This window comes from Mauremys reevesii, linkage group 15 (genome assembly GCF_016161935.1).
Source record: "Mauremys reevesii isolate NIE-2019 linkage group 15, ASM1616193v1, whole genome shotgun sequence".
NCBI lineage: Eukaryota > Metazoa > Chordata > Testudines > Geoemydidae > Mauremys > Mauremys reevesii.
The window spans coordinates 34913977-34940666 of record NC_052637.1 but is presented as its reverse complement, the minus strand read 5'-3'; the positions used below and the strand labels follow the sequence as shown (position 1 = coordinate 34940666).

At 41.2% G+C, this 26690-nt stretch overlaps 1 protein-coding gene and 1 long non-coding RNA gene across 3 annotated transcripts; one reads left to right on the top strand and one right to left on the bottom strand.

The window, feature by feature from the left end:
* Nucleotides 1-211: 211 nt before the first annotated feature.
* Nucleotides 212-26690, top strand: MMD (monocyte to macrophage differentiation associated). 2 transcript variants are annotated; one of them, XM_039500220.1, is made up of 7 exons: nt 212-411; nt 12303-12384; nt 19270-19430; nt 20734-20808; nt 21594-21695; nt 22680-22749; nt 24512-26690. In XM_039500220.1, exons 1-7 carry the CDS (start codon nt 383-385, stop codon nt 24710-24712), a joined length of 720 nt encoding a protein of 239 aa, XP_039356154.1. In that variant the 5' UTR covers nt 212-382; the 3' UTR covers nt 24713-26690. The 2 variants fall into 2 exon arrangements, with proteins under 2 accessions (XP_039356154.1, XP_039356156.1); XM_039500222.1 differs by lacking the exon at nt 212-411 and adding an exon at nt 12105-12136.
* Nucleotides 5099-9079, bottom strand: LOC120382820. Its single transcript, XR_005588237.1, has 3 exons — nt 9049-9079; nt 5597-5643; nt 5099-5423 (listed from the first exon to the last, which is right to left on the bottom strand). It is a non-coding gene; the product is annotated as an uncharacterized LOC120382820 (long non-coding RNA).

The following is a 26690-nucleotide window of genomic DNA, read 5'->3' as shown; positions in this document are numbered from 1 at the left end:
TGCGGCCCCCGGCTGCAGCCCCCGCGGAGCTGGGCGGCTCGGCCCCCGGACAGGCGCTGGAGCCGGGCGAGGATCCCCCGGCCCCGGCCGCGTCTCCGCCTTCGCGGCCTCCCCGGCCCGGCGCCCAGAAGGGCGGGGCGGCGCCGCCGCCGTGGGCGGGGATGGGGCGGAGGGAAGCCCGGGCCGAGGGGCCGGATAAAGCGGCAGCTCCGAGCGCCTCCCCCTCCCCGTGTGCCGCCGGCGCCGGCTCCGTCTCTCCCGCACACGCCGCTGCCGGCGCTCCGGGCCGCGGGGCTCGCAAGCCAATGAGGGCCCGGACCCCGGCCCTCGCCGCCGCAGGAGCCGCCCGCAGCCCCCCGGCCCGACCCCCCGCCCAGGACCCATGCGGCTGCTCCAGGAGAGGCTGCGGAGGTGAGCCGGGGGCCGAGCGCCCATCCCCGGGGGGACCCGGGGCTCCCCACGCCGCCCCCGGGGCTGGTGCCCGCATCCCCCCCGCCCCACCGTCTGTGCGCCCCTTCCTGGGGGTCTGACCCCTGCCTCCCCCTACCCCCAAATACTGGACCATGGGCGGGGCGGGGGGCCCATTGCTGAAGGCTTTGGGGGGACCAGGGGCTGTTTGCAGGGGTTTAAATTTCAGGGCTAGACCCCCCCCATAGCTGCATGCAAAGCCCCGCCAGCCCCCCATGGGCTGCATCTGTCACTGGGGCGCCAGTCCCTTCCCTCCTGCGGGGAGGGCCCCGGGCTGTGCCGGCTGGCAGGAGAGAGGAGCCAGCGTGTCTCCAAAAAGGAACTAGATCGCAGGCAGAGATGAGATTCTCCCCCGTTTTTAAGTGGGTGAAGGGTCAGGCATCCGGTGGGATGGTTTGTCACAGGTTCATCTTTGGTTGGACTCAGTCAGCTCTCCCTGCGTGTGCAACCGCTGGCAGGGGAATTTCCAACCTAGACATGATCTGGTCTCGTGAATGATTTGGCCCTGGGGTCTGTAGGGTATAGGGTGCTTTGGGATTATTATGTCTGGCTGTTTGTTTTGGCTGCTTTACGATGCAGAACGGTTGGTAGGAGGAGAAGGGTTGGCAAGGGACAAGCAAAGAGTGTGGTCTTTTGTGCTCTGATGTGGTTGAAGAGCCTTAAGTGTATGGGGATATTTTCAATCCATGCCGGCTTCTTTAGATGTCCCTTAGAGAAACAGGGAGGGTGAGGTAATATCTTTTTTTATTGGATCAACATCTGTTGGTGAGAGAAGTTTTTAAGCCACATTAGTCGCTCATACCTGAAGAAGAGCTTCTGGGTGGCTCCAAAACTTGTCTCTCTCGCCAACAGATGTTGGTCCAATAAAAGAAATTACCTCACCCTTATTGTGCCTCTAATATCCTGGGACCAGCACAGGTATCACTACACTGCATACAACGATTAGATGCCCATTAGCAGACAGAATTAGAATGCTGGCCTCATTCCTTGTTCTTGTCCCCTCCCTTCCAAAAATGGGTCAGCTCCAGGAACAATAGAACCCAGTACTTACATAAGTAATGAAGCACCTGAAAACCCAAATATTCTAACATCTGATACAATGAAGGTGAAGTTTTGAATGACAGTGAGCCTACCAAGGATTTCCCCACCCCACCCCAGGAGGTACACCGTCTCAGTCTCTTGCAGAATTACAATAACTTTTTACTTCTGAGCAAGCAAACCAAAAGGCAAAGATTGAAAGATCAAAGAAATCAAACCTAAAGCAGACACGAGGGGAGAGACCTTGTCTACATTGCCCATGCCTGTTTTGACATTCTTGTTTTGTTAGGCTCCCCAGCTCAGATGTGTGCTGCAGCATTACATGAGTGTCATCTATTCTTTCCCAGCCCTACCCCCATTATTTTCTTCTCATTTTGAGCTCTGCCACCTTAACACGCCTTTACTTCACAATTTCCAGAAATCTGGGGATATCGAGGCGCGTATAGTAATGAATTTTAGATTAGGCCATAGGGAAATATGAAACAGCAGGCCTCTATTTTTATAATAGAGATTGTGAGCATATGGTGGGCTTGGGTTAACTTTCAGCATTGGCTTATTTCAAGAAGACTTGACGGCCTCGTTATGTTGGCTTCAGAGTTCATACTACTTGTGAATGGTGTTACTTATTTAATCTAATGTTGAATGTGACAAATGGAAGCAATCTAATTTTGTACTGATACACGTTTTGAAGCATTTTGAATTCTATTGCCTCTAAAATAATTCTGTGTGGGAGTCCATAACATCTCACACAGTTAATGATTAGTGTGGTCATTTTATTTTGTGAAGGGATTTCATTTATTCTCTTTATTCTGGGAAAATATGGAGGAAAGTAGAAATAGCTGCCAGGTAGACTATGAATATCAAGCTTGATGCAGAACTGATTTTTTTTTTTAAATTTAAAAAAAAAATTTGTACCTTTTATTTAGAGAAAAATAAAACAATGAATGGAACAACGGAAATCACAATTCCTCTCCCCGTGTTGTCTAGTCTCTTTAGTTCCTTAAACCTATTACCTTGGTATCTAAATGTGGAATTCCATTTAATTCATTCCCCTGCTAATGCTGGTTTGTTCCTGCCAGTGTATTTTCTCGTACTCTGTCAATCATGGATTTATTTATTTTATAAAAGGCCATTCAGACCTCCTACTTGGGCTTGCCAGTTATGCAAAAACAGAAGGGCACCAAGTAAAACAAAAAGGCAACACATTTTAAATGGATGAAAGGAAATACCTGGGGCTTAAAGTAACTTACTCTAGGAAACTAAATACTGCAAAATATTTGCCTCTAAAAGATTACAAAACTGACCCATTGTGTGAATAACATCATACAGAGTTACTTAGCTAAGGGCTATCGCTTCGTGTTTCAAAGCTGATGTTGATCACTAGATGAAGTCAAGAATATGTTGCAAAATGGGCAGGTTTCTTGTGGATGTTTTTCTGACTAAAGCTTTGGATGTAACCCAGTGTTCAACACAATATTGAGTATCAGAGGGGTAGCCGTGTTAGTCTGGATCTGTAAAAGCAACAAAGAATCCTGTGGCACCTTATAGACTAACAGATGTTTTGCAGCATGAGCTTTCGTGGGTGAATACCCACTTCGTCGGATGCAAGTAGTGGAAATTTCCAGGGGCAGGTATATATATGCAAGCAAGAAGCAGGCTAGAGATATTGAGTGTACAATTAGATGGGCCACTGGTCTGATCACAATTCAATCTTATTTTTTCTGTAAAGTAGTGTCTTGGCTGCAACAGTGCTTATACTGTCTTCCAAACTCGTGGTCCATGGCACTTTTTTTTTTTAAACTGTATTTCCCTTAACATAGGACTAGTTAATTGTATATAATTCACATTTGAAATACAGAACACAGTGAACAAGGCAGTCTTATGGGAAATGAACAAGAAATTACATTAAAAACTTTTTTACATGAGTTCTGTCCTTTTGCTAATCTCATAGGTTACTCTGTTTTTTATTTAAAAGACTGTCAGATACTTTAGGCAGAAAGTTCAAGTGATTTAAAGGTGTGGGTGTGGGTGAATTGCCCAAGCCACTTGCCCCCCTGTTCATTACTTTCCCTGTCTGTGAGATGAAGATGTTTGCCCTCATGTGGGATTCTGCATTGAAGATGTAAAGGACTTGGTTTGCCTTTGGTCCAAGGCCATTGTAGTTTGATAAATACTTCATTTTAAAGCTTGGTTGCCTTCAAACATATTTTATACATATTGCAATGCTTTCACATTGCCGTGATACAATTGACTGGTAACAGATCTAAGGGAGTCTCATGTCAAAATTGATTTTCTTCAGCAGAGCTAACTGGGGGAAGCTTCCCTAGCCCAATCTGCACAGTCTCTGTTTCTAATTAGCATTATTAGTCAATTACTTTCATAAACACTAAGGTCTAATACACCAAAAAATCAAGAAAACCAGAAACCCTATATGTCTTTTTCCTAATGGGCTGTAAAATCCCTAAAATAGCAGTTAGTGTTGATCATATAAACATGGTACGAATTCTCTCCTGCAACTCCTTTTTCAAGTCATGTGTTTACCTGATGGACCTGAATGAATTGGGCTTGGTCTACGCTACAAAGTTAGGTCAACATAAGCTGCCTAGTTGCATATGTCTACATTTTAAACTTTGTCTCTGGCCAATGTAAGCACCCCGTTACACTGTCTTCTCGAACGGCGCTGAGCTATCGTCTATGTACTGAGAGCCGTGCAGTGTCAGTGTAGACACTGTGTGACTCATGTCGACCCTAACAGTCTGCCAGCAACTGTCCCGCGATGCCTGACGCTGACCACTCTGGTCACAATTGTGAACTCTGCTTCCCAAGGGTCCACAGAGAATGCAAGCCACCCCCCCGCACGCACACACTTTAAAAACCCTTCACCATTTTGAAATACTTCTTCCTGATTGCCTAGCTTGGTGAGCACAGCTAGCAGCTTCCCCTTGGGTGCAACTGACCACACTGTCTACACACTGTAGATGGGTTGCTGCCTGGAGTAGATGGGAGGTAATGGGTTTCCTGGGCTCATGGTGGGGGGGGGGGGGAAGAGGCTGTGCAGGCACAGTTATACAGCAGTCATAGAAACATCGACGTCTGCAAGCAGATTGCATAGGGGATGTGGGCGAAGGGGAACAACCGGAATCAGCAACAGAGCCGCATTACGGTGAAGGAACTACAGCAGGCATACCGTGAGGCCAGCAGTCAATCCAGTGCTGAGCCACAGACATGCCGCTTTTAAAATGACCTGCATGCCATACTTTGCGGACACCCCACAGAGCACCATGGGCACCTCCAAGGAACTGGAGACACAGATCTCTGCATGAACAGAGAGGAGGAGGTTAGGTAACATGTGACCAAGGAGTCCAGCCATGCTGAAAGCCAGGACCTGTTTTGAGATGCCACAGTCCAGGCCGTCACCCTGCAGCAGGCTCCCCTGTGCTTAAGTGTGTGAATGCATTTCCCATTACAGTCTTTAAATGTACTGATGGTGCCTGACCCCAATGTAGCAGGACCCATTTATTGACTTATTTTCCTCATGCTAGAAGAAGTAGCGGTACAATGAAAAGGTAGTTATCAGCTTTTCATTCCCCACTAGAGATAGGCAGAGGGTAGGGGACCTGTGGAGCAGTTTGTTTACATACACATGGATGTCCTTTGATTCGTCCTGAAAGATCTTGAGCTGCTCCATGGAGCTGCTCTGCAATCCTCTCCTGCAGGTTTCTGGGGATGATCACCTTATTTCTTCCTCTGTGGTAGAGACACATTCCCACTCCACTCTGTGATGACTTTGGCAGGTATCTTTGCAGTTGACAGCTTGCAACATACAGGCCTGAGTGGTTTCGGGTCACCAGCCGCAGCTGTGCTCTCTGTGCCTTTTCGTTACCCTCAGAGGAGAGTTCAGCTAAAATCACCACTGCCTGTGGAAAATGTTGCCCATATTCACTGCCATTGCCCTATACTTGTATCGCTTCGCGCAACCAAACAATTCCCTCCTCATTTCTCTTCCCTCCGCCTCTGGCAGCCCACGTAAACTTTCTATTTTGACTATACTTGCAATGATACCTCTGTGTGTGTTAGCTGTAGCGCTTACCATTGTGGCCTTCAGGGGTCCACCTGCACACCTGTGGAATGCTTGAGCTAGATAAGGAAGAGGAAAGAAGAGACTCTATGGAGAAGGAAAGGGTAGACAGGAGACAGGCCCATCAGGAAAAGAAGAGGCAGATGCACCAGGGCATAATGAGGCCGTTTCAGCACAAAACACAGATGCTGCAAACCATCTGGTGGGCCTGCAGGATCAACAAGCCTGGATTTGCCTCCCTTTGCAGTCAATGGGAGGTGCTAAAATGGCATTCTTGTGCACCCCCTTATGCTCTCCAATGTTCCACATGGCATCAGGGCTGCATCCCTACCCCTGCCACTCCACACTGGGAGACAATAAGGACAACCACAGTTTCACATCCTGGCCTGTGGGAGCCATGATTGTTGTCTGTGTCGCTGAAATGGACATGAATGTTCTTTCCCCATGTTTAGTTCCTTTAAACTTATCAAAAGAAATGTTTTTTTTAATTGCATATAATTTCTATGTACTGGCTTTGGTACCCAATAAAATCTTTTTGAGAACATAATGTATCTTTTATTATTTCACAACATAGTGCCTAGCACAACTGAAAGCACCCACTATTAGTTATTGTACAGGGCAACAGAACTCATGGGATCAGTGACAAACGCCATAATAATTATGAAGGTACAACAAGCACTGCAAAATTGAACACTTGAATAACATCAGCCCCCATGGTGAATTTTCCATCTCCAAAATGATTTCCCAGGTATCAGGAGCAATCCAACATTGCAGACTTCCCCAGTGTGATTGCCATTCAGTTCTCAACTGTCTTTACAACTTTCATTCTGGTGTCCCTGTGCTGGAGGGCCAGGGTAAGCTCGGCACACAGATCCAGGAATGTGGCCTTTCACAACTTGAAAGTTCTCCAGCCTCTACTTGTTATCCCAAACCTGCATTATGATTCAATACTACTTGTTCCCTCAGGTCCAGAAGCCACACTAAACCATCTGTAGCTGCTTCATGAACACCTCCACCAACCTTGACTTGGTTTTTGCTAAGTCCCACAACAAGATGTCCTCCATGAAATCATCACATTGCTCGCAGCTATAGTTCTTTTTGTGGCTCTGCAAACACTAGAGGATCGTGCGTTGCAAACACAGAATGCTCATGACAGTAGCGCAGAGCTATGTGGACTCCACTATCTCTGACAGAAGCAGGGACAGTGACTAGTACTGCATGGGTTTGTGGGATTTTTACAAAAGGCACAAATGTTATGGGATAGAAATGGCATAGTGGGATGGAGAAAGTTGCTTGATCAGAACTTGATCCTTCACTCCCAGACTCCCTTCCGTGACTCATTTCTGCCCAACCATGCAGTGCCTGAATTTCCCAAAAGAGGCTGCACAATGGCAAGTTGTACACTGGGGTATCTGCCCATGGTGCACCACACTGCACATCAACACAAGCGCTCCTGATGAGTGTGTGCAGTGCTGGTGCAAGGAACTCAGTAGATGCATGCACAAGCCATATCTTAGCTGCAGTGGCTTTACACTGGCGTAACTTACATCGACCAAAGTTTGGTAGCGTAGACATGCCCTCGGTGTATGATTTCTGTGCTCTGCAGTTAACAAAACAACCTTAACACAAGTGTGTGTGTGTGTGTGTGTGTGTGTGCGCGCGCACGCGCACCTAAGCAGCGCCCTAGTGTCCTATCCTGGAAACTGTTTGTTTTACAATCTTATCTATATTGGCTCTATAATGAAAGAACTAGTATAAGAACAGTATATCTTCACTGTTCAAGAGTCTTACACTGGAAAACGTTTATGGATTCTCTTGGTGTAACAGATACAAGAAAACCCAGTTAGTTTTTAGTTAAGCTATTACTGTGCATTCCTTGATGATTTTTTCATCTGCCTGGAATATTCATTTATTTTTATTTTCAGGGTTTTATTTATATTTTGAGGTCTAATTGTTCAGCTTAAGCTATGTCTACATTGCACTTTTGTCAGTAAAACTTTCGTAGGTCATTGGTGTGGGGGGAAAAATACACCCTGACTGACAAGTTTTGCTGATGAAAAGCATCAGTGCGGACAGGTGGACAGCGCTATGTTGGTGGGAGATGCTGTCCTAGAATCATAGAATCTCAGGGTTGGAAGGGAGCTCAGGAGGTCATCTAGTCCAACCCTCTGCTCCAAGCAGGACCAATTCCCAACTAAATCATCTCAGCCAGGGCTTTGTGAAGCCTGACCTTACAAACATCTAAGGATGGAGATTCCACTACCTCCCTAAGTAACCCATTCCAGTGCTTCACCACCCTCCTAGTGAAAGGTTTTTTTTCCTAATATCTAACCTAGACCTCCCCCACTGCAGCTTGAGACCATTGCTCCTTGTTCTGTCATCTGCCACCACTGAGAACAGTCTAGCTCCATCCTCTTTGGCACACCCCCTTTCAGGTAGTTGAAAGCAGCTATCAAATCCCCCCTCATTCTTCTCTTCTGCAGACTAAACAAGCCCAGTTCCCTCAGCCTCTCCTCATAAGTCACGTGTTCCAGCCCTGCTGATAAAGCTACCGCCCCTCATGGGGGGGGTGGGGGAGCAGTGGTTTTGTCGGCAGGAGAGACAAAGAGCAGTTACGCTGCGTACCATAGAGCAGCACTGCGGTAATGGCACAGCTGTGCTGCTGTAAGGTGGGCAGTGTAGATATAGCCTAGGAAAGTTTCTCCTAAGTGTAAATTTTGTAGATTCAAACCTCCCAACTCTCACTTTTTAACATACGACTTAGTCTGAATACAGCATATCAACTTTTCATTTATTCTCCCTCTTTAAATCTGAATCCCTCTTGCCACTACAGTACTTTTTTATTATTTATTTATTTAAAGTGGCACGTTATCTCTAATATTGGGTTAGCAGGAAAACCAGTATCATCATCACTGCAACATTCATGATTTTTTAGGGAACAAAAAGCAGCAGCATTCCCACAGGCGAAGCAGAGCAATCTTGTGCGTGATGTTCCCAGCCCTGACTGACTTAAGGAACAAGCATCTCAAGGTCACCTTTTAACATGGCATATTGGGTCAGGGAATCAATTCTTCTATCTGTCTCAGTGCTACAGTATAGTTTTAACTTTCACATACAAGAATAGTTGTCTGAGCTGATCTTTCACAGTAGATGTCAAAACCATGTGTGTGTTTTTTGAGTAGGTAATCTTTAAAAGTAACCTTTTATCTCTTTGGCTTAGTTTCTTCCTACACTGAACCAAAATAAATAGCAGAACTTTCTCAACACATAATGAAACTTGCAACATGGCAACAAACTCTCAGTTCAAGATTGGATAATTATGAGCACTTCCCAGGGGCAAAAAAAAAAAAAAGCCATATGTGCCACAATAAAATTGCTGTAGAGCATGACCTGTCTTGAATGACCACTTAAGGGACCAACAAACTAGTTGTTTAAGAAATGCAGTCTGTCGGTGTGGAGCATACCTGTACCTGATACAATTGTAGATGCTTGTGGATACAAGACAGAAGGTTGCCCAATAAGGAAGTGTCCACATTTCACTCCACTTTGGGAGTTGGAGGAGATTCTTGTCATGAAGGGAAGTGGCTGAAATGCGTACGATATAAAAACATTAAATCTGCTAGATACTAGATTAAAAAAAACTAGACTCTTCCAATCACTTCCTCCTTATAAACAAAATTATACTAGCTGCTGTACCTTGCCTAGTGCTCCTAAGGCGCTAGTCTTCTGTTGTAGAAAAAAATATTTCATCATTTTCTTCAAATTAGCTTTACACTAACATTTGGTTTGTGTGTTTCTTGGAATATTTTTTTACTATGTTTGATAAGTGTAAAGAAATACACCAGACCCTTGCTAGAACGTGGGATTTGAGACTGTTATAGCGGGGACCATGTTAAAATGAATTACAATTAAAGTAATTAAATTTGGGATCCATGGGCATGACCGTGTTATATGCAAATTCATGCTATATAGATGCGTCTTCTAGCGAGGATCCAGTGTACTTGTAAATGTTGGTCTTCTTGGAAATCTAGAATGGGAGTCAGTGTGACCTAGTAACTATTGTGGTGTCAGTGAGGCATGAATTTTTTTCACAAAGGACGTATGAGGGGGGGGGGGTCACACCTAAAGCTGATAGGTGATACAGTGCTTTGAAATCCTCCCATTAAAGGCACAGTAGAAGTGCAAATTTTTAGAACTCTTCCAAGATCCAAAGGGGAGCACTCATGTGTATTATCCCCAAACTAATTTGTCTGTCTTGATTTGTTTAAACAAAGCATTTGTAGACAAACTAGGATCTCTGTCACTCTATGGATGAGCCCCTCCCTAAAAACACAATTCTGCGAGACAATCATCTATGGTAGAAAAAGGGCAGGGCTCAGTTTCCATTTAGTAGCTCAGTAATGCTGCTCTTCCAATAAGATTCTTGCTAAAGAGCACTGAAATTCTCTACTGTGCTCAGGGGCAGCTCTAGGCATTTTGCCGCCCCAAGCATGGCAGGCAGGCTGCCTTCGGCGGCTTGCCTGCGGGAGGTCCCCAATCCTCCGGATTTGGTGGCAGCCTGCAGGAGGTCCGCCAAAGCCACGGGACCAGCAGCCGCCGAAGGCAACCTGCCTGCCGCCCTTGCAGGGACCGGCAGAGCGCCCCCTGTGGCTTGCCGCCCCAAGCACGCGCTTGGCGTGCTGGGGCCTGGAGCCGCCCCTGACTGTGCTGTCAATGTGTTAACCAAGTGGAAACCTTCAAACAAGCTTCTAGAATCTTGTCTAAAGAAACAGACTCCATGTTTGTGAAGATCTCCAAACTGTTCTACAACAGGGCTTTTAGCCAGTGTAAAGAATCACACCGCTAACCAACATAATTACAACACATTTATACCAGCAGAAAGCGTTAGTATAGACGCAGTTTATACCAGCAAAAAAGTTCTTTGCTGGTATAGCTGATTTCATTTGGTAAATTAGTATGAACTATACTGCCAAAAGAACTCTTTTGCTGCTATAAGCTGTCTAGACTGGTATTGCTTATATCAATGGGGAGTCTCCACTGGTGTATGGTATACCAGCCAACTCTTTTGGAGATGGGGACTTTAGTGAAAGTCTGCATCTAACCCAGTCCTATTAAAGTCATTTAAGTTCATCCAGTCCTTAGAGGATCTGGCAATGCATTCACCCATCTCCTGTGCAGATGATGATCTTTGTTTTCATTTAGATATAAAATTAGAATATAATATAATTTAATTTAAACTTGTACTGCAATGAAGTATCCCATTAACCATCTTAAACTTTCTTGTAAATCATGAATAGTTCAAAACAACCGAATCTTGAAATAAGCAAAACTTTAAAGTTTACTCTCAAGATATAATTATCCCTTTTTGTTTCTACATATAATAAGGCCTCAAAGGTACCACTGTGGTCCATGGAGAAATTTTGTAAAATCATCCCAGATGTAATCAATGGAAAGACGTCTCCTGTGGTTTTGAATCCACTTAACTGTGCAGGAGCAATCTAATCCTGAACACTAGAATAACCTAACAGATGCTTTATTTTTAACTATTTTCCCAACTTGGAAACAAAACTGAGTGAACTGTTTGGCTCCCTCTAGACAACTTTCAGATAATCTTTAACAGTTGTTGAATAAATAAAGAGAGGCAACCAGGCATTAAGTCCATTTTCCAAATGTCCTGGAAATCTGTTTACCTCTGATTGCAATCCTACGGTTGCTCTAGAGACTAAGAACAGGTGTAAGTCTGCTAAATTCCTCATTGTTTTAGGATTTAGTGGCGTTCACTGCAGTTAGGCATAAATGTTCAGTATTCACTGGTGTGTGAATAAACATTACATTTTGTCATGCCTCTACAGGGAACCCAGAAAATGCAACTTTATGTAGAGATTGTATTTGTTAGTGGACCAGTTTAGAAGGGGAGTTTAATTTTGATATCCTGCTCAATTTATCAGTCTTTGATAAATAAGGAATCCTGCAGTTTAGTATACATGAATAAAAAACATTAGCACCCAGAGTTTCAATGTTAACTTGCGCTGATTGTCAGTTATGAATAGATAAAAATATTTGTCACTATTTTCTGTTTCACAAATAGGACTCTATATTTGGTCAAAAGAATTAGCTTCCAAATGCCACATCAGCTGCTAAGATTGGCCTGGTCTGATGTCACAGCACAGTAAATTGATGGTATTTAAATAGGACTCTTGACTTAAGAAACCTAACCAGGAAAAATAAAGTTCTTGCATTATAAACAGGATTTGTGTTATGAAGCAGTTTTGAGCTCTGAACATATAAGCACCTGTTGGGAAGTGGTGGTGGGGGGGGGAGAGGATGGGACTGTGCATTCATGATTCTGTTCCCTGCTGGGTACCAGTGAAAGCCTATGAGAAACCCAGTTGGGTATTGCTGGTTATTGGTACAAAATGATCTACTTGGAATAATTATTAACTATTATTTTGTATTACTGTAGTACCTAGGGGCCCCATACCAGAACCCCGCTGTGCTAGGCACTGAACAAAGAGGACATAGAAGAAATTATTTAATGAATTTCTTCATTAGGTCAGCTTTCAATTGTATATTATATCTTTGAGATGGCTTAAAATATCTGTAAGAAAAACATCGCTTTGCTTATATTTTTAACATGTTAACAGATTTAAGTTAGATGCTACTGTGTGTGGTAGTGTGTGTTAACTTTTCTAAAAGTATTCCATGATTATCTGAACAGGTTCATGAACCACCCAGCTCCAGCAAACAGCCGCTACAAACCCACTTGCTATGAACATGCTGCTAACTGTTATACACACGCAGTAAGTAAATTCATTATTTGACCAGTTCTTTCAGTGAAACCCTTTATGGTATTGGAATCCTACATTTCTTTTAGCTTTGAATTCCTAAATGTATTTGTTTGCAACTTCTAAAATCAATCTGATGGTATACTATTACTAGAAAGTAGTAGTAAATACAAGTAGTGATCATAAACACATGTTCCGGGAGCGCAGAAGGATCCAAGAAGTCATATTTTGGAAAAGTCCTGCAGGTTAAAGGTTTTGACCCATCTATTTCCCTTCTGCCCAATCAAAGGGTGACTAAAGCATCGTGAAAATGGATCTCTATAGGCTAATGATTATTATAATCCTTTTAGACAGATTATTGTTCAGTACAGGAAGAACAAGGAAGATTTAACAGTTTAAAAACTTTTGAGCCTTTAAATACAAAGCTGCGGCATAGGCTACATTTTAGGATAGAAATAAAACTGAACAGCTTTGCTATGATTAAGCAATTTAGAAAGAGAAGATTTGAGAGAAGTCTAGACATTTTTAGACACTAACAGTTAAGGTGAGTATAAACTCTAAGTATCTATCTAAATATAAATATCCACATGTTACCCTGGACCAAAAAAATGTTGAGTGACTAGTTTATTCACCCAAAAATGCAGTCTCAGGTCAACTAAAACTATTTGTGAATTTGACCCTAATTTGGCAAGTAGTTTTGGGGTGGGGAGGAAATGTTCAGGCTAGATTTACCAGGGAACTTGATTGCTCTTCAGCCTGGTGGTGGTGGAATGCCTTTTGATCCTCCAACCCAGTGGTTACTGCACTCATCCAGGATGTGGGAGGCCCAGGTTCAAATCCACTCACTCTTTGATTTGGAGCAGGGACTTGAATTTGGATCTGCCACTCTCTCAGTTGAGTGCACTAACTGTGAGATGCAGGAAGGGCAGCTAGCGGATTAATGTAGTGACACTCGAGTCTGCTCTTTTTGTAGCTGCAGGATCACGAAAGAAACAGTGCCTATGAGTGAAGATGGGAGACATTTACAGTTAAGTTGCTGTAAAATAAACTCCATTTGATATGGGAGTGGAGGGGTCAATCTGAAATTATCCAAAATCAAGGCGTTTTATACCTGTGTCGAGAGCATGTGCTGTACAATAGTGAACTAAAATGAGCAAAATGTGAACAACTTGCCTTTGCAACAATTTTAAAAGTCCCTTCCCACTTGCTTTCAAGGGGCTCTCTTCTTTCTGTATTTTTGAGTCCTGGTCTATATTCCCCAATGCTGCATCATGCAGTGGGGTGCAGAGGACTGCAGGTATTCCCAGAAGGGAGCAGTGGAGAGCTTGTCAGCTCCTTGGAGGAGGATCCTCAACAGTGCAGATTGGGAAAGAGCTAATGGAGAGAGGGCCCTGTTTCTCTCCAGCCAATGTTGGGGAGTACAGAGAGAAACAGAGTATGGGTGTGTAGACAACGTGGCATGGCCAATGATCATGCTGTACTGCCAGTGGAGAAGTCATCTCTGAAAGCCATGTACAGGGACAGGCAATCAAACTGAATGCCTCAAGATCTTCAGTGTTGAGGCTGGGACTGCTGCATGCTTCCCTGTGAATACTCGGGTTCCACGTGGTGCTACCTGCTTTACATAAGTCTTTCCACTTGTCTCCATACACAGAGCAAGCACTGAGGTTTTGCACGCTTTTGCCTCTCCCATGGAAAACTAATGCAAGAGAATAACTTTACATTGTGTTGCTGTGGTCTGTGCAACAAAAAGAGTAGTAACTTAACACACAACTTGCCTTAACTCTGTGCATAAGCCAACACGATCTAACTGGTGTAGCTACTGTACAAAGACCAAAATGGTGCTACGTAAACAGTGTGAAATGTGGCACAAGTTGAGGTAAAGTAGAGTCTATACCACCCTAGTAAACTGAGAAAGTTGACGGGAAGTTTATACTGTTCTGCCACAGTTTGACAGCAAACAGCACGTTGGTGTTGCAATATAGAAGTTTTCAGTAGTTACCTTACATATAAGTTCTGTGGGTTTCATTTTGTGCTGCAAGAAGCTTATTAGAATTGTGTGGAGGATGCAATTATGTTTCACGAAGGATTTCAAGTTTTTGTGGTTGTTTGTGGGGTTTGTTGTGGTTTTTTTTGTTTGTTTGTTTTTAATTTGGCTTCATTCCAAATTTAAACAAACTGAAAATTTTTGAAGCTGAAAGAAACTTCTAAAAAACTTGTTTCATGTTAGTTGAAATGTTTTTTGTTTCAGCAAAATTGAAACATTTCATTTTGATTGACAGTCTTATTTTGCTTTCTAATATGAGATGGTACAAATTTTTAAAACTTCCAAATGGAAAGTTGGTTTTAAAACAAAAAATAAAATAAAATAAAAATTCTGAAAATGTCCAGACAGAATGTTCTTACACTGTTAAACATTTTCTTCTGGTTTTCTTCCAAAAGGAAATTCCAGGGACATGACAGGATTTCACAGAGTGCCAAGATTTCAACAGCTCTGCATGTTCCGATGGCACATGATTCCATCAAAACTTCTCCAACCAGCTTTAGGGCTTATTGTTTCTGCATCATTCATTCTGCTGTGGGCCCTAATTAAAGTTGCTGTTATGTGTAGTAATAGGGAAGTGCTATGGACTTTCCCCAGTGTATTTGCCACCTTTCAGTTCCTTCAGCAGATATTCCTACCAGCAGTAACTGCGACTTTCTCATAACTGAATGATTAGGATTTTTCCAAGGGTTTAACAGAGTTAGGTGCCTAAATCCCAGCCAGTTTCAATGAACATTCAGCTCCTCATTCAACAGGCTCATTTGATAATCCCAGCCCATAGAAATAAACTGCATAAACTGTTAATGCATCTTAACTCCTTCCTGTCCTTTCCTTAATAGAAAGTAAAGCAAATGACGCTCAGACAAGTTTCTCAAATTTATTCTAAAATATCTTGGTAAAATTGGAAGAACTAGGCAGCAGTTCTGCTACATCTCCTCTAAAATACTGTCAGTTCCCTGACCACCACCTCCCTCCCCCCGACTCTCCAAAGTTCACTGCTCACTTCCTCTAATTTAGCAAGTACGCTTTGGCTAAGGTGCTCAAAGTAATTGCTAACCTTGAACTACGAAATGGAATTCTCTCTAAATTGATTTACTTTATTTTAATGCTGGCTTTTGTTTCAGTTGGGCTATTTATAAAGTAGTGGATTTGGCACACGGAATTAGCACCCTGGTACAGTCTCTCCTGTTAATATAGTTTTGCTTACACAATGAACGAAGGTGTAAATTTCAGCAAATTTGAATACCAAGAACAAGACATTGTCTGGCAGTTTAGCACTGTTACATTATATTGTGACAAGTCAGCATTTTATGATTCTGTCAAAATAGATCCATTCCCTCAGTTTGTTAGTAAATATCACCCCTAAAGGTACTGTCAGGACTTCCCCTTTTGAGAACCGATACTGTATTTGTCGTGCAATTTTTGAAGTTTTAAATTTCTAAAAGATCTGCTCCAGGAATTATTTTGGGAAAGTTGTATAACCTGTATTATAGATGGTCCCTTCTGGCCTGGAAATCTTTGTATCTATGAAAAGTTTCAGTAAAAAACTTGTATTGCTTATCACTGCTCTAAGACTAAAGCTATATCTTGCTTTTTAAAAGGTGGATGAGAAGTCCATTTTTATATGCGTCTTATTTTTATTAGAACCTATATTGTGTCAAGTGTAATTAGTGTAGTAGAGAATTCTGTTTGCCAGTAGGTAAGCAGACAGCAGAATTTCTCTTCTGGTCTGACATAAAATGGCTAGATTGAAAGCAAACACCCTGGAAGTAATGAAACACCTTTTGTTTAGTTAACTGTTCTCATGATGCACTTGGTGGCATATAGGCAAGGCATGCTATTTGCCAAATGGACCACTTAGAAGAAAAGAGAAATGTAGAGTGTGTAATTCTTCCATAGCAGGAGTGGAATTTTTTATTTGGAGCTCAGAATAAAAGCCAGGAAAATGGCAGAAATAAAATAACATTTGATAGCTTGCAGCTCTGTATTGATTTGTATCTGTATTCATCCTCTAAAGACATGAAGGAAGAGATGGTAAAACAAACTGATTTGCTTCACCCTGCTATAACTTGAACTACGGTGGTCTTTATAAAATTAGACCCCCACCTTGTCAAAAATATCTGGTATCTTAAATGCACTGTTTCTTAATTGTGTAAAAGTTTACTTTTTAATGGCGACCACCAGTGCTTAAGGTGTTTTATGAGTAATATACTTCTAGGCTAAGGTATTCTTTGGGGTTTATGTGTATTCCATTAAATCTGAGGACGGAGAAGACTAAATTGCATTCAGTGTGAACTTCAAATTAAAAGGTAAACATGTCTCGTGCATTGGTCCATTTGCTGTGGTACTAACAGCGCAGTACTCAACATGTTTTTACAGCTATGCAGTTAGCTAATATATTCTAATCTTTGTAAAAGGGTCTTGCGGTCCGTGAATGGAAGGCAAAGGCATCACAGAAATGCAATTGTTGCATTCTGTGTGTGTTTAAGGATCAGTACATGCATTTATCTCCTGGAGGTTTTGTTTTTAAACAACAAAAAAAAAAGGCACTAGTTCTGTGCTTTTAAATTGATTTGTGAACTCTAGTGTTCAAGTTGCAAACTGTTTTTCAATCCACATTGCAGACTTTTCTTGAATGATATCTATTGTAGCCATGCTCAGAATTTCCATTTATGCTACAGGGAGTTTTGCATGTGGATAAAGTACAGTATATCTACAGTGTAGATCAAGGAAGAACTTTGCATCCTGTAATTCTGTCTTGCATTACAGACTTTTAAAATGGTGAAGCATTGTCAAATTCCAGGATGCAGTGTTTATCACGAAAGACCTGTGTTTTCCCACTTTGGGCTGTACCGATAATTTCATTGGTTAAATTAATATTTCATTTTTTTCAATAAAGCCTGAAAAATCTATAGTCGGGACCAGTAGAATACTACTTTTGGCTACAGAAAACTGCTATGTTAAAAATACTTAGATGTATATTTTCTGTTGTTTGAAGGGGGCAGGTTGAAATGTTTCTTATGACCTAAACAGACCTCATCTGAGCACTTTTTATCACTGTTACCAATTTGTCAGACCTACAGTCACACACACACACACACACACACACACACACACACACACACACACACACACACACACACACACACACACACACACACACACACACACACACACACACACACACACACACACACACAGCCACAGCAGGTGAAAAAGATCTTTGAACTACCACATATTAAAATCTAAACCAAAGTGGCACATTTTAAATTTTCTTCACTATAATTATATAAAATTCATACAACCACTTTTTACTTTATTTTTTTTATTATTTTTTAGGATTTCATGTAGCATATTTTTACCACTAAGACTTAAAGGTAACTCAGGTATTCAGAATGCTACTTCAAGCCTAAAAGTGATATAGGTTATATTTGGGTTGTGAATTGAGGATTAATTTCTAAATGTTACTCTGCAGTGGCCTTAACAGATCCTTGTTCTGTTATCACGAGTACAGAAAAACGCCATTTAAATGCTCAGTACGTACATGAGAATTTCCTCCTGCTCTTATTTAGGCCTCTCTACTCACTGATTTTTGTATCACTATAACCATTTTGTTTTGGAGGTGGGATTTTAGTGAAATAGTTCTGCTGGTACAATCCCCAATGTGGACCCAATTATACCAAATTAAAGGTGCCTTATACTAGTATAAGCAGCAAAGAGTCTTGTGGCACCTTATAGACTAACAGACCTTTTGGAGCATGAGCTTTCGTGGGTGAATACCCACTTCGTCGGATGTACATGCGTCCGATGAAGTGGGTATTCACCCATGAAAGCTCATGCTCCAAAACGTCTGTTAGTCTATAAGGTGCCACAAGACTCTTTGCTGCTTTTACAGATCCAGACTAACACGGCTACCCCTCTGATGCTTATACTAGTATAGATTATTCCCATTCCCTTCAGGAATAAGTTATACTGGTATAAAGGCATTTATACCTGTATAAATCTTTCTCCACACTAGGGGGATGTTGTACTACTTTGACTATGCCAATACAGTCAGTACTTAAATCCTCAGTTCAGCAAAGCACATGTCAACAGAATTTAGACTTCAGTGAGGCTAAAACACCTGCTTTAGTGCTTTTCTGAATTGAGGCTTTAAGTTTCCTTTAAAGATTTCTCTTTAGACTTCTCAGTCGTTATACTAAAAAGAGAACTTTTTTGCTCATGGATGAATGCACAGGGTGGGACTGTCTCTTAGCCTCCAGTGGACACTGTGCATGCATCTGAAGGCAGAAGTTGGCCCTCAGTTTGCATTACTTCCAGCTAGGTAAATATACCATATTGGGTTTTAACCTGAAATTAGTTTGGGCTTTGCAAAGCAGTTGTGAAGACCAAAGATCTCCGTCAAAATCTTTGTATTTTAAGTAGCCTACTAAGTGAAGAGCTGTGCTGAGTATCTGTTTCCCTGGTTCTTTATGACTGAAGAGGCTAATGATTAATCACAAACACTAATGTGAGGAAGAGGTAGAATTGATATATAAACCTACTTAGGAGTAACCTGTGAAATATTTAGACATTGGTGATATTAGGTTTTGTATCATTTGTGTTGCACAGACTGATGGCAGCTCCCTAAACAGCTAATCAGGTCTTACTTTATTTCAGTGAAAAGAGGTTGTGCGAAGATGGACAAGCACACACTTACTTATTGCAATAGACAATATGCTATTTAGAATTGGGTCTGTTTGCTGTTGCTTGTGTATTGTGACCAGAGAAATCCATAGTTCTGGAATGGGTGGGTGATTCTACACAGTGGCTGGAGATAGAGAATAACATCTATGTTCTTATTATTGTTTCCTTAGTTCCTCATTTTTCCAGCCATTGTGGGTAGTGCCCTCCTCCACCGGCTCTCTGATGATCGATGGGAAAAGATAACCGCATGGATGTATGGCATGGGCCTCTGTGCACTCTTCATTGTTTCCACGGTGTTTCACATTGTTTCCTGGAAAAAGAGTCACTTAAGGTATCCACAGAACACTCACTGACCATAATGTTTTTCATGCTGCTTCTGAAGTGGTCAGATTCAATTACCCAGACTAAGCAGACCAAGGAACACTTTTTTTCCGCTTTTGCAGAGCATTGTGATGGGTGCCTTCTGTGCTGTGTAAGAGATTCTCCAGGAAACCTTCATTCTATCAGTGCAGATGATTGGCTTGCAAGGTTGGATCACTAAAGTAACCATATACTCTGTTGGGAAGAATTATGCCAGAGAAAACTAGATGCATTATTTAAAGAACATTAGAATACTGAACAAAATGTAGCTTTGTGTCACATTTCTATGTTCCTGCATGGCATATTCAAATATGAGTTGACTTCTATGAAGTCTAAGCTCAATATTTAATAAGACACTGAACCAAAAATAAATTGGTCTTCTGCTAATCTTACACCTACCATTATTTCTGATCACTTTCTATAGGCAGAACATAATGAATCACTAGCATGTTCCTGACTACGTCTTTATTAAAATAATAGCATATACTGCCTTCCATCACAAGACTCTGAATCACTTTAACTATATATGTACAGGACAGAGCAACATAACAAAACCACACAATTTATGCTGGCATTAACTGTTGCAGTTAACGTATGTCACAAGCAACTCAACATTATTCTGTAGAAGAAAATTGCTAGATTAAAAGTGAGGTGGATTTTTATCTCAGTATAGAAATGTGATTGCTGGCTGGATGTTTCGCATTCTACCACACATTGAGCTCGACACAGAACCTGCTAAGTGTCTTACAATATAATACACAGTTGGCCAGACAAAGGTTCTGTTTCAAAGTTAGTCTCTAATAGCAGAACTAGGGCCAGATTCTTGCTCCTGCTATGATTCCTCTGGGGTCACAAAGTTGCCTTAAACAGCCTCTTTAAGGATTCCCTCTGCGTAGTGCCTGTCATTGGGTGATGCAGAGCATGTGTAGCAGCTCCATGCTATCTTGCCCTAGCATGGGGTCATGGCTGGGGAAAAGACATGACAGGAGTACTGCTGTGCTCTGGGTTGCTTGAGCCAACCCAACGTAGATCATCCTGGAGGCTGCTGAAGGCATAGCCTGCCCTGAAATGAGGGAGCACAGAGCCAGATCTGAGCACTTGGTCCCTACTCTAGTGTCTCAAAGACCAAGAAGCTTTACTATTGTACATGGAAAGCATTTAAAATTTGAGAACTTTCATGTTGAACACTAAAAGTGCTAATGCTTTTTCTTGACAGAGAGGAATTGACATTTTTCCAAAACTTGTATTTTAGCAGCTTGTTTTTTCTTTGTTAGGACAATGGAGCATTGTTTTCACATGTGTGACAGAATGGTGATCTATGTCTTTATTGCAGCATCATATGCACCATGGTAAGAAATCAAATGTATATTTTCAAGGGATTAAAACTTCCTACACTGTTTTATCAATATGATTTCCAGATAACTTTTGTAAAGGTGTTGGGAAGTAGTTGACAACATTATTGAACTGGGAAATGGAATATGGCCTAATCCCTTGGGATTTAACTTGGCTGCCTCCTCCCTCTTTTGTATTACAAGAAGAACAAATTGTTTTTGTCACTCTTTGAATTCTGAGCTACGTGACTAGAAATTATGGGCCTTAACCTGCATTCCTGCTTATCCAAAATTCAAACCGACTTCAGTGGGACATCAGGTTTATGTAAGGAATGTAACAAGGCCCCTCTTTTTGTAACCTTGAGTTTTAAAATTTGGACTGAAGAAGAAAGGGAGCTAGCTGACAGGGATACTCCTTTCGAATGAGCAATTGCTAAATTATTCAAGTATCGCAGTTGCCTTTTTCTCTATTCTATTGTCATAAGCCAAATACTCTACTTCAACTTAACTTGTTATTGAAAATATTCGGAACATTATCCCTAAAAAGGGATGGTAGAAAGGGATTTGGAAATAGAAAAAAGCGCTCTCTCTTCCTCACATCTGTCCCAGCACACCTAGACACGACTTAGTTTAGGTTCGCAAATAAGTTTTCTTACCTCTCCAAGAAATCCCAAGATTTCCCCTTCCCGTTTTCTAAACAAAGTGTAGCTCGTATTGTTTTTAAATAAATACAAAGATTTTTATGTCAGTAAGTTCCATTCATTCATCACTTCTGTTGTCTATTGTAATCTTCACATTTTCAGGTTAAATCTTCGTGAGCTTGGACCTCTGGCATCTCATATGCGTTGGTTTATCTGGCTAATGGCAGCTGGAGGAACCATTTATGTATTTCTCTACCATGAAAAGTAAGAATTCTAATCTGCATTAAACTCTAAACTGCATTTGAACTTGCTGCTTTTTAAATACTGCTATAATAAAATGTCAGCTTGTCTTGCATATTGACTTAAGAACTTCAAAATAGCAGAAATACATAAATAGAAGGATGCAAGCTTGTATCTTGTGAACAGCTATTTGCACCCACTTTATCACATACAAATTTACAGTAACTTGTATATCTCACATTTAGAACAAATTTATAAATGCTCTTATGTCTTCTGTGGAAAACTAAGACACAGTCCAATAAGTACATAAATCTTGCTGGTGGAAAGTAGGCAAGGAGAGGAGGAGTATCTTTATTGACTTCATTCAGTAGTTGATCTGTACGGTCAAATCTCTTGATGGGAGTTGAGGGAAATGTCTAGACAATCAAGATGCCTTCATTGCTTCCATATTATACTATGCTAATTAATTGATACATTATATTGCACTGTAATTCTGTAAGGAATGTTGTAAGTTGCACATGGAGAGGTTACTAACCCAGGAAATTTCTACAATGCCCCTGTTGAGCTGTTTGGAGAGCTCAGTCTGTTTAGTTTACACTACTGTTTTCTTCAGCCTGTGTGACTGCCTCTCATCACATACCTCATTCCCAAGGAGCGAGCGACTAATCTTCATAAGTCTTTCCCCACCTATTAAGAAAGAAGGGTTGAAACAATATGCATTGACCCACTTGGTGGGAGACTCAAAGTGGTAGTTACAGATACATCTCAAAAGTATGGAGGAAAAATTGACATATTTAGCCATATATAGAAAGTGTGTAGCCAATGTTTCTAGCAGCCCTCTGTTATGTAAATAAAACTTCAATGTGATGTATCTGTAGACAAAGTCTTTAGGTGGTTGATGGGCATCTGTTAGTTTAAAAAGTCATACATTAGCTGTTTTGTCTTTTAAGGAAATATTAAATGTGCATTAAAATTCATCTTGTACCTTTCCTTAAATTATTCCTTTAGGTATAAGATTGTTGAACTCCTTTTCTATTTAGCAATGGGATTTTCTCCTGCTCTGGTAGTGATATCCATGGTAAGGAATATGCTGTTAATGTAATAAATACCTTTTCTTTTATAAATAGTTTAAAAGGGAGCTCCAGTGAAGTTCCATTTTTGTCTGTATAGCTGTAAATTTCAGTTCAACACACTATTATAAATGCTAGTTGTAGAAGCACTGAAAGTATTTAGCCATCTGTTTGGGCTGAATGGCCCCTCCAGGACTCCTACCCCATCCAACCCCTCCTGACTGGTCCTGGATTTCCACCACCCCTGTTCCCTGCCCTCTGACCACCCCGACCACCACCCCGAACTCCTCTGCCCTCTTACTGTGCTGCCTGGAGCGCTATCCAGAGCACCGGATCAGACCGTGCTGCCCAGAGCATTGTGCTGGCAGTGCAGTGAGCTGAGGCTTCGGAGGGGGGAGGGCCGGGGGTAGTCTCCTGGGCCAGGAGCTCAGGGGCCAGGCAGGAGGGTCCCGCTGGCCAGGTGTGGCCCATGGGCCATAGTTTGCACACCTCTACCTTAAGAAAAAGGCTGGAGAATAGTCTGACTTTTCCCATTAGAGGCATCTCCAGATGAATGGCTATAATGTGTTTAAAAATTTAATCACAGGTGTAACGACTCAGAACCACCTCTAGTGAACTAATTAACTTTTCTCTACAAGAATTTATTATTTAGTGACCATTATACCATGCACTGGGAAATGTGTGTTCTGGGTTTTTTTGTTAAATCATTACATCCTCTTAATCTGTTCAGTATAGCTTGAAAATGATCAAAATTACCCATTCTCAGCTCAGAAGTCTTGACAATAGCAATAGACACAACAGCCAAAGCACATTCAGAATTGCTTATCAACTTTTTGCGGCATACATAACTATAATCGCTGTTCCTGCAGCAAAACTGAATACAAGCCATAAAGTATGCTTCAAATTCGATCATCTCTCCCAAGTACTTGAGAGAAAAGATGTGATTTGTCCAGAAGGTTATAAATCTGGAGTGTGGTGGCTAGTTCTCCTCTATTATTATGAGCAGTTGTAGATACAAAATCTGACTCTACCAGAAAATGTATGTACGGGGTGATAACTCAAATGTCACTTGTAGTTTTAGAGCTGAATGTTCTTAACTCCTGGAGATAAGCTGCATACAATCATGTATTTTTTTTTTTTTTTGCCCTTTACATCCATTTTTACGTGTTTGTGGTCTCCCATGTGTGTACTCCACTCTCAGCTGGATAGAATGTCAGACCTGCTCAACTCTGATCATGTCACCTGATATTGCTTTGATAATAGTAACCTGTGAAACACACACTCACTCACTCACTCAAGAATAGCCGTTATATTGTAAATATTTAAGTACATTACAGCTTGTTGCTCAGACTGCTAGAACGGTGAAGTGATGAATCTGAAACAAAATAATAACAGCAGAAACAGTGACGCTCTAACTTTACGCATGTGGCGTAACATCTTATAATGATCACAACACCAGGCCAGTGTTCAGACAAGCTGAGTCTGAAACTCCAAGCTGAACTGTAAGCATTTAGGATTGGCTGCCCTGTTTGATCTGTTCATATTAGCTGTCACATGAAAAGGTTTAGAAACTCACCCACAATTAGGATCGATATACTATGTACTCCAAAGTGATCTCAGAATAATATTATGTGGCCTCTTAAATGTCATTAAATAAGTCATCCATCCCATCTCCCCGCCCCAATAACAAGGCCTGGAGACTTATTAACTTTCTGTTCCAGTTTTAATTTCTGAAGGCTAACTTTTTTGTCTCTCCTTGTTAATTAACAGAACAACACCGATGGACTTCAAGAAGTTGCCTGGGGAGGCTTAATTTATTGCATGGGAGTGGTGTTCTTCAAGAGCGATGGAATCATTCCATTTGCCCATGCCATCTGGCACATGTTTGTAGCTATTGCAGCTGCAGTTCATTACTATGCCATTTGGAAGTACCTTTACAGAAGCCCTGCAGACATTATCCGTCACTTATGATTTTTTTTAAAAATCTGCACTAGGCCTCCATAACAGTATTATTTGATGTAAGGAATTCTGGGGAATTGAGAAATTGCACAGGAAAATCTGCACTGACATAGATAGTTCTCTGAATGCATTTACTGTGAACAGATGTTAAATAACATGTCCTGGAATTGCCCTTCATACAGCAAGTACTGTAAATAATCAGGACACTAAAGTACAATACTGATAGTCCATTCCACACTAGTAGAACTGGGTTCCTGATGTTTACTAACCAGAATTTTTGTATTCTAGATTAATTTTACAGTTTTTACTATATGAATTTTTCTAAATTAGTGATTCAAATTGTGAAAGTCAGTGCAATAGCAAAGATGTAACTTCTTTTGTTTTAAAATTGGTTTCTAATGTTTTTTCACTAGCCATTTAATAAACATAAATCATGGAGGGATAGATCTAGTTTTACCGCACGTCATCTTGGCATAATATGACTTTTATAGAAATTTTAAACTGTTTTTTTTGTAAATTTTAAAAGTACATTTATTTAAATGAAAACACACAACTGTCATCTATGCAGTTATTCATATTGCAAACTCTTAACAAGAAACTTACATTCCACATACTGTACTGACAAGCAAACATTATACCTCTTCCAAAAGTTTTATTACAAGTGTGGTTGTAACTACAAGTTTTTAAAAATTATGAATTTCAAAACGTGGTTCTGCCAAGCTTGAGTGTGAAAACATGCTGCTCACTATAATACATTTAGTTACTTACGGCTTGTCTACATGGTGGAATAATGCAGATTACAGGATGTGATTTGTAACGTGCACTAACATGCTACATTGTCCTTATGGGCCCAGATGCTGCAAAGGCTCCCTAATGCACTTTAATGTAGTGCTATTTGAAACAGTATTATGTTAAAGTGCACTAGGGAGCCTTTAGTGCACACCAGCATGGTCTGTATCAACCAATTTAATGTGCAGCATACCCCCGTAGTCCACATTACCGCACCATGTAGACAACCTCTTAGTATGGCTTATCAATGAAAGAAACAAAGTGTTTCAGACAAGTAGTTAATACCAGTCAAACATTTTAAGACACCTCCTCACATGCCATCTATAGAGACAGTTGAATTGATGAGAGCGGACTTTTCAAAACTTGGCAGTAGCAATGCAGGTGGCCAGCTATTAAATATTCCAGTATCCAAATGACAATGAGGAAGCATCAGTAATTGTCCAGAAGAGTTAATATATATATTGGTGCTGAAACATTAAGGCTACAATATCAAAAGGATCTCAGCGGAGTTGGATACCGGCAACCCCTGGCTTTGAGTGGGCGTTGTATGTCTAACTCCCTTAGGCTCCTTCAGAATCCCAGCCAAAACTGCTATATTGCGATTGCTGATAACGTAGAGTATTTTATGGTTACTGGTTCTTCACACACATGGCCTTCTAGTGAAGAGAGCCTGAAGAACTTGATAGAATCTCTCATCAATTTGGGACCTTAAGAAGAGCAAAACTGGGCTTAGCATATTGCTATTTTCTGTACAGGAAAACAAAATGTAGCAAGGCATGATTGTAGAACACGTGCATTAAATATCTAGATGTAGACGCCTCACTGTAATGCTGTGTGTCCAGTTATTGTATCTGTCCCACTACATTATCAATGTCTTATATTAAGATTGACTTGATCCTTTTTTCTAATTTACTCAGTTTTTCATGTCAGTGTTTTAAAAACTTAAAAAAAACAAACCTGTTGCCTTTTTCAGATTTTGTTCTGGATATTGCCTGTCTTCAAACAATAGACTAGTACAATAGGGATGTTTTTCAAGGTACTATTTAATATTTCATCTGAACTTGCCAGTGGGTTGTTTGCATATTATAGAATCTGTACATTTCTATACAATTTCCAGGAAGGGACACTTTATTTAAAAAAAAAAAAATCAAGGCGTGGAAATGAGTTGCCATACAGTGTTAGCTGGTGACTGGAAAACGGC

What these genes read in the sequence shown, in the direction of transcription:
- MMD (XM_039500220.1), top strand. Translation starts at nt 383, where the DNA reads ATGCGGCTGCTCCAGGAGAGGCTGCGGAG. An exon ending in CTAACTGTTATACACACGCA is followed by an intron (nt 12,385 to 19,269) that starts GTAAGTAAATTC and finishes TTGTTTCCTTAG; the next exon opens with TTCCTCATTTTTCCAGCCAT. An exon ending in CTCTGGTAGTGATATCCATG is followed by an intron (nt 22,750 to 24,511) that starts GTAAGGAATATG and finishes GTTAATTAACAG; the next exon opens with AACAACACCGATGGACTTCA.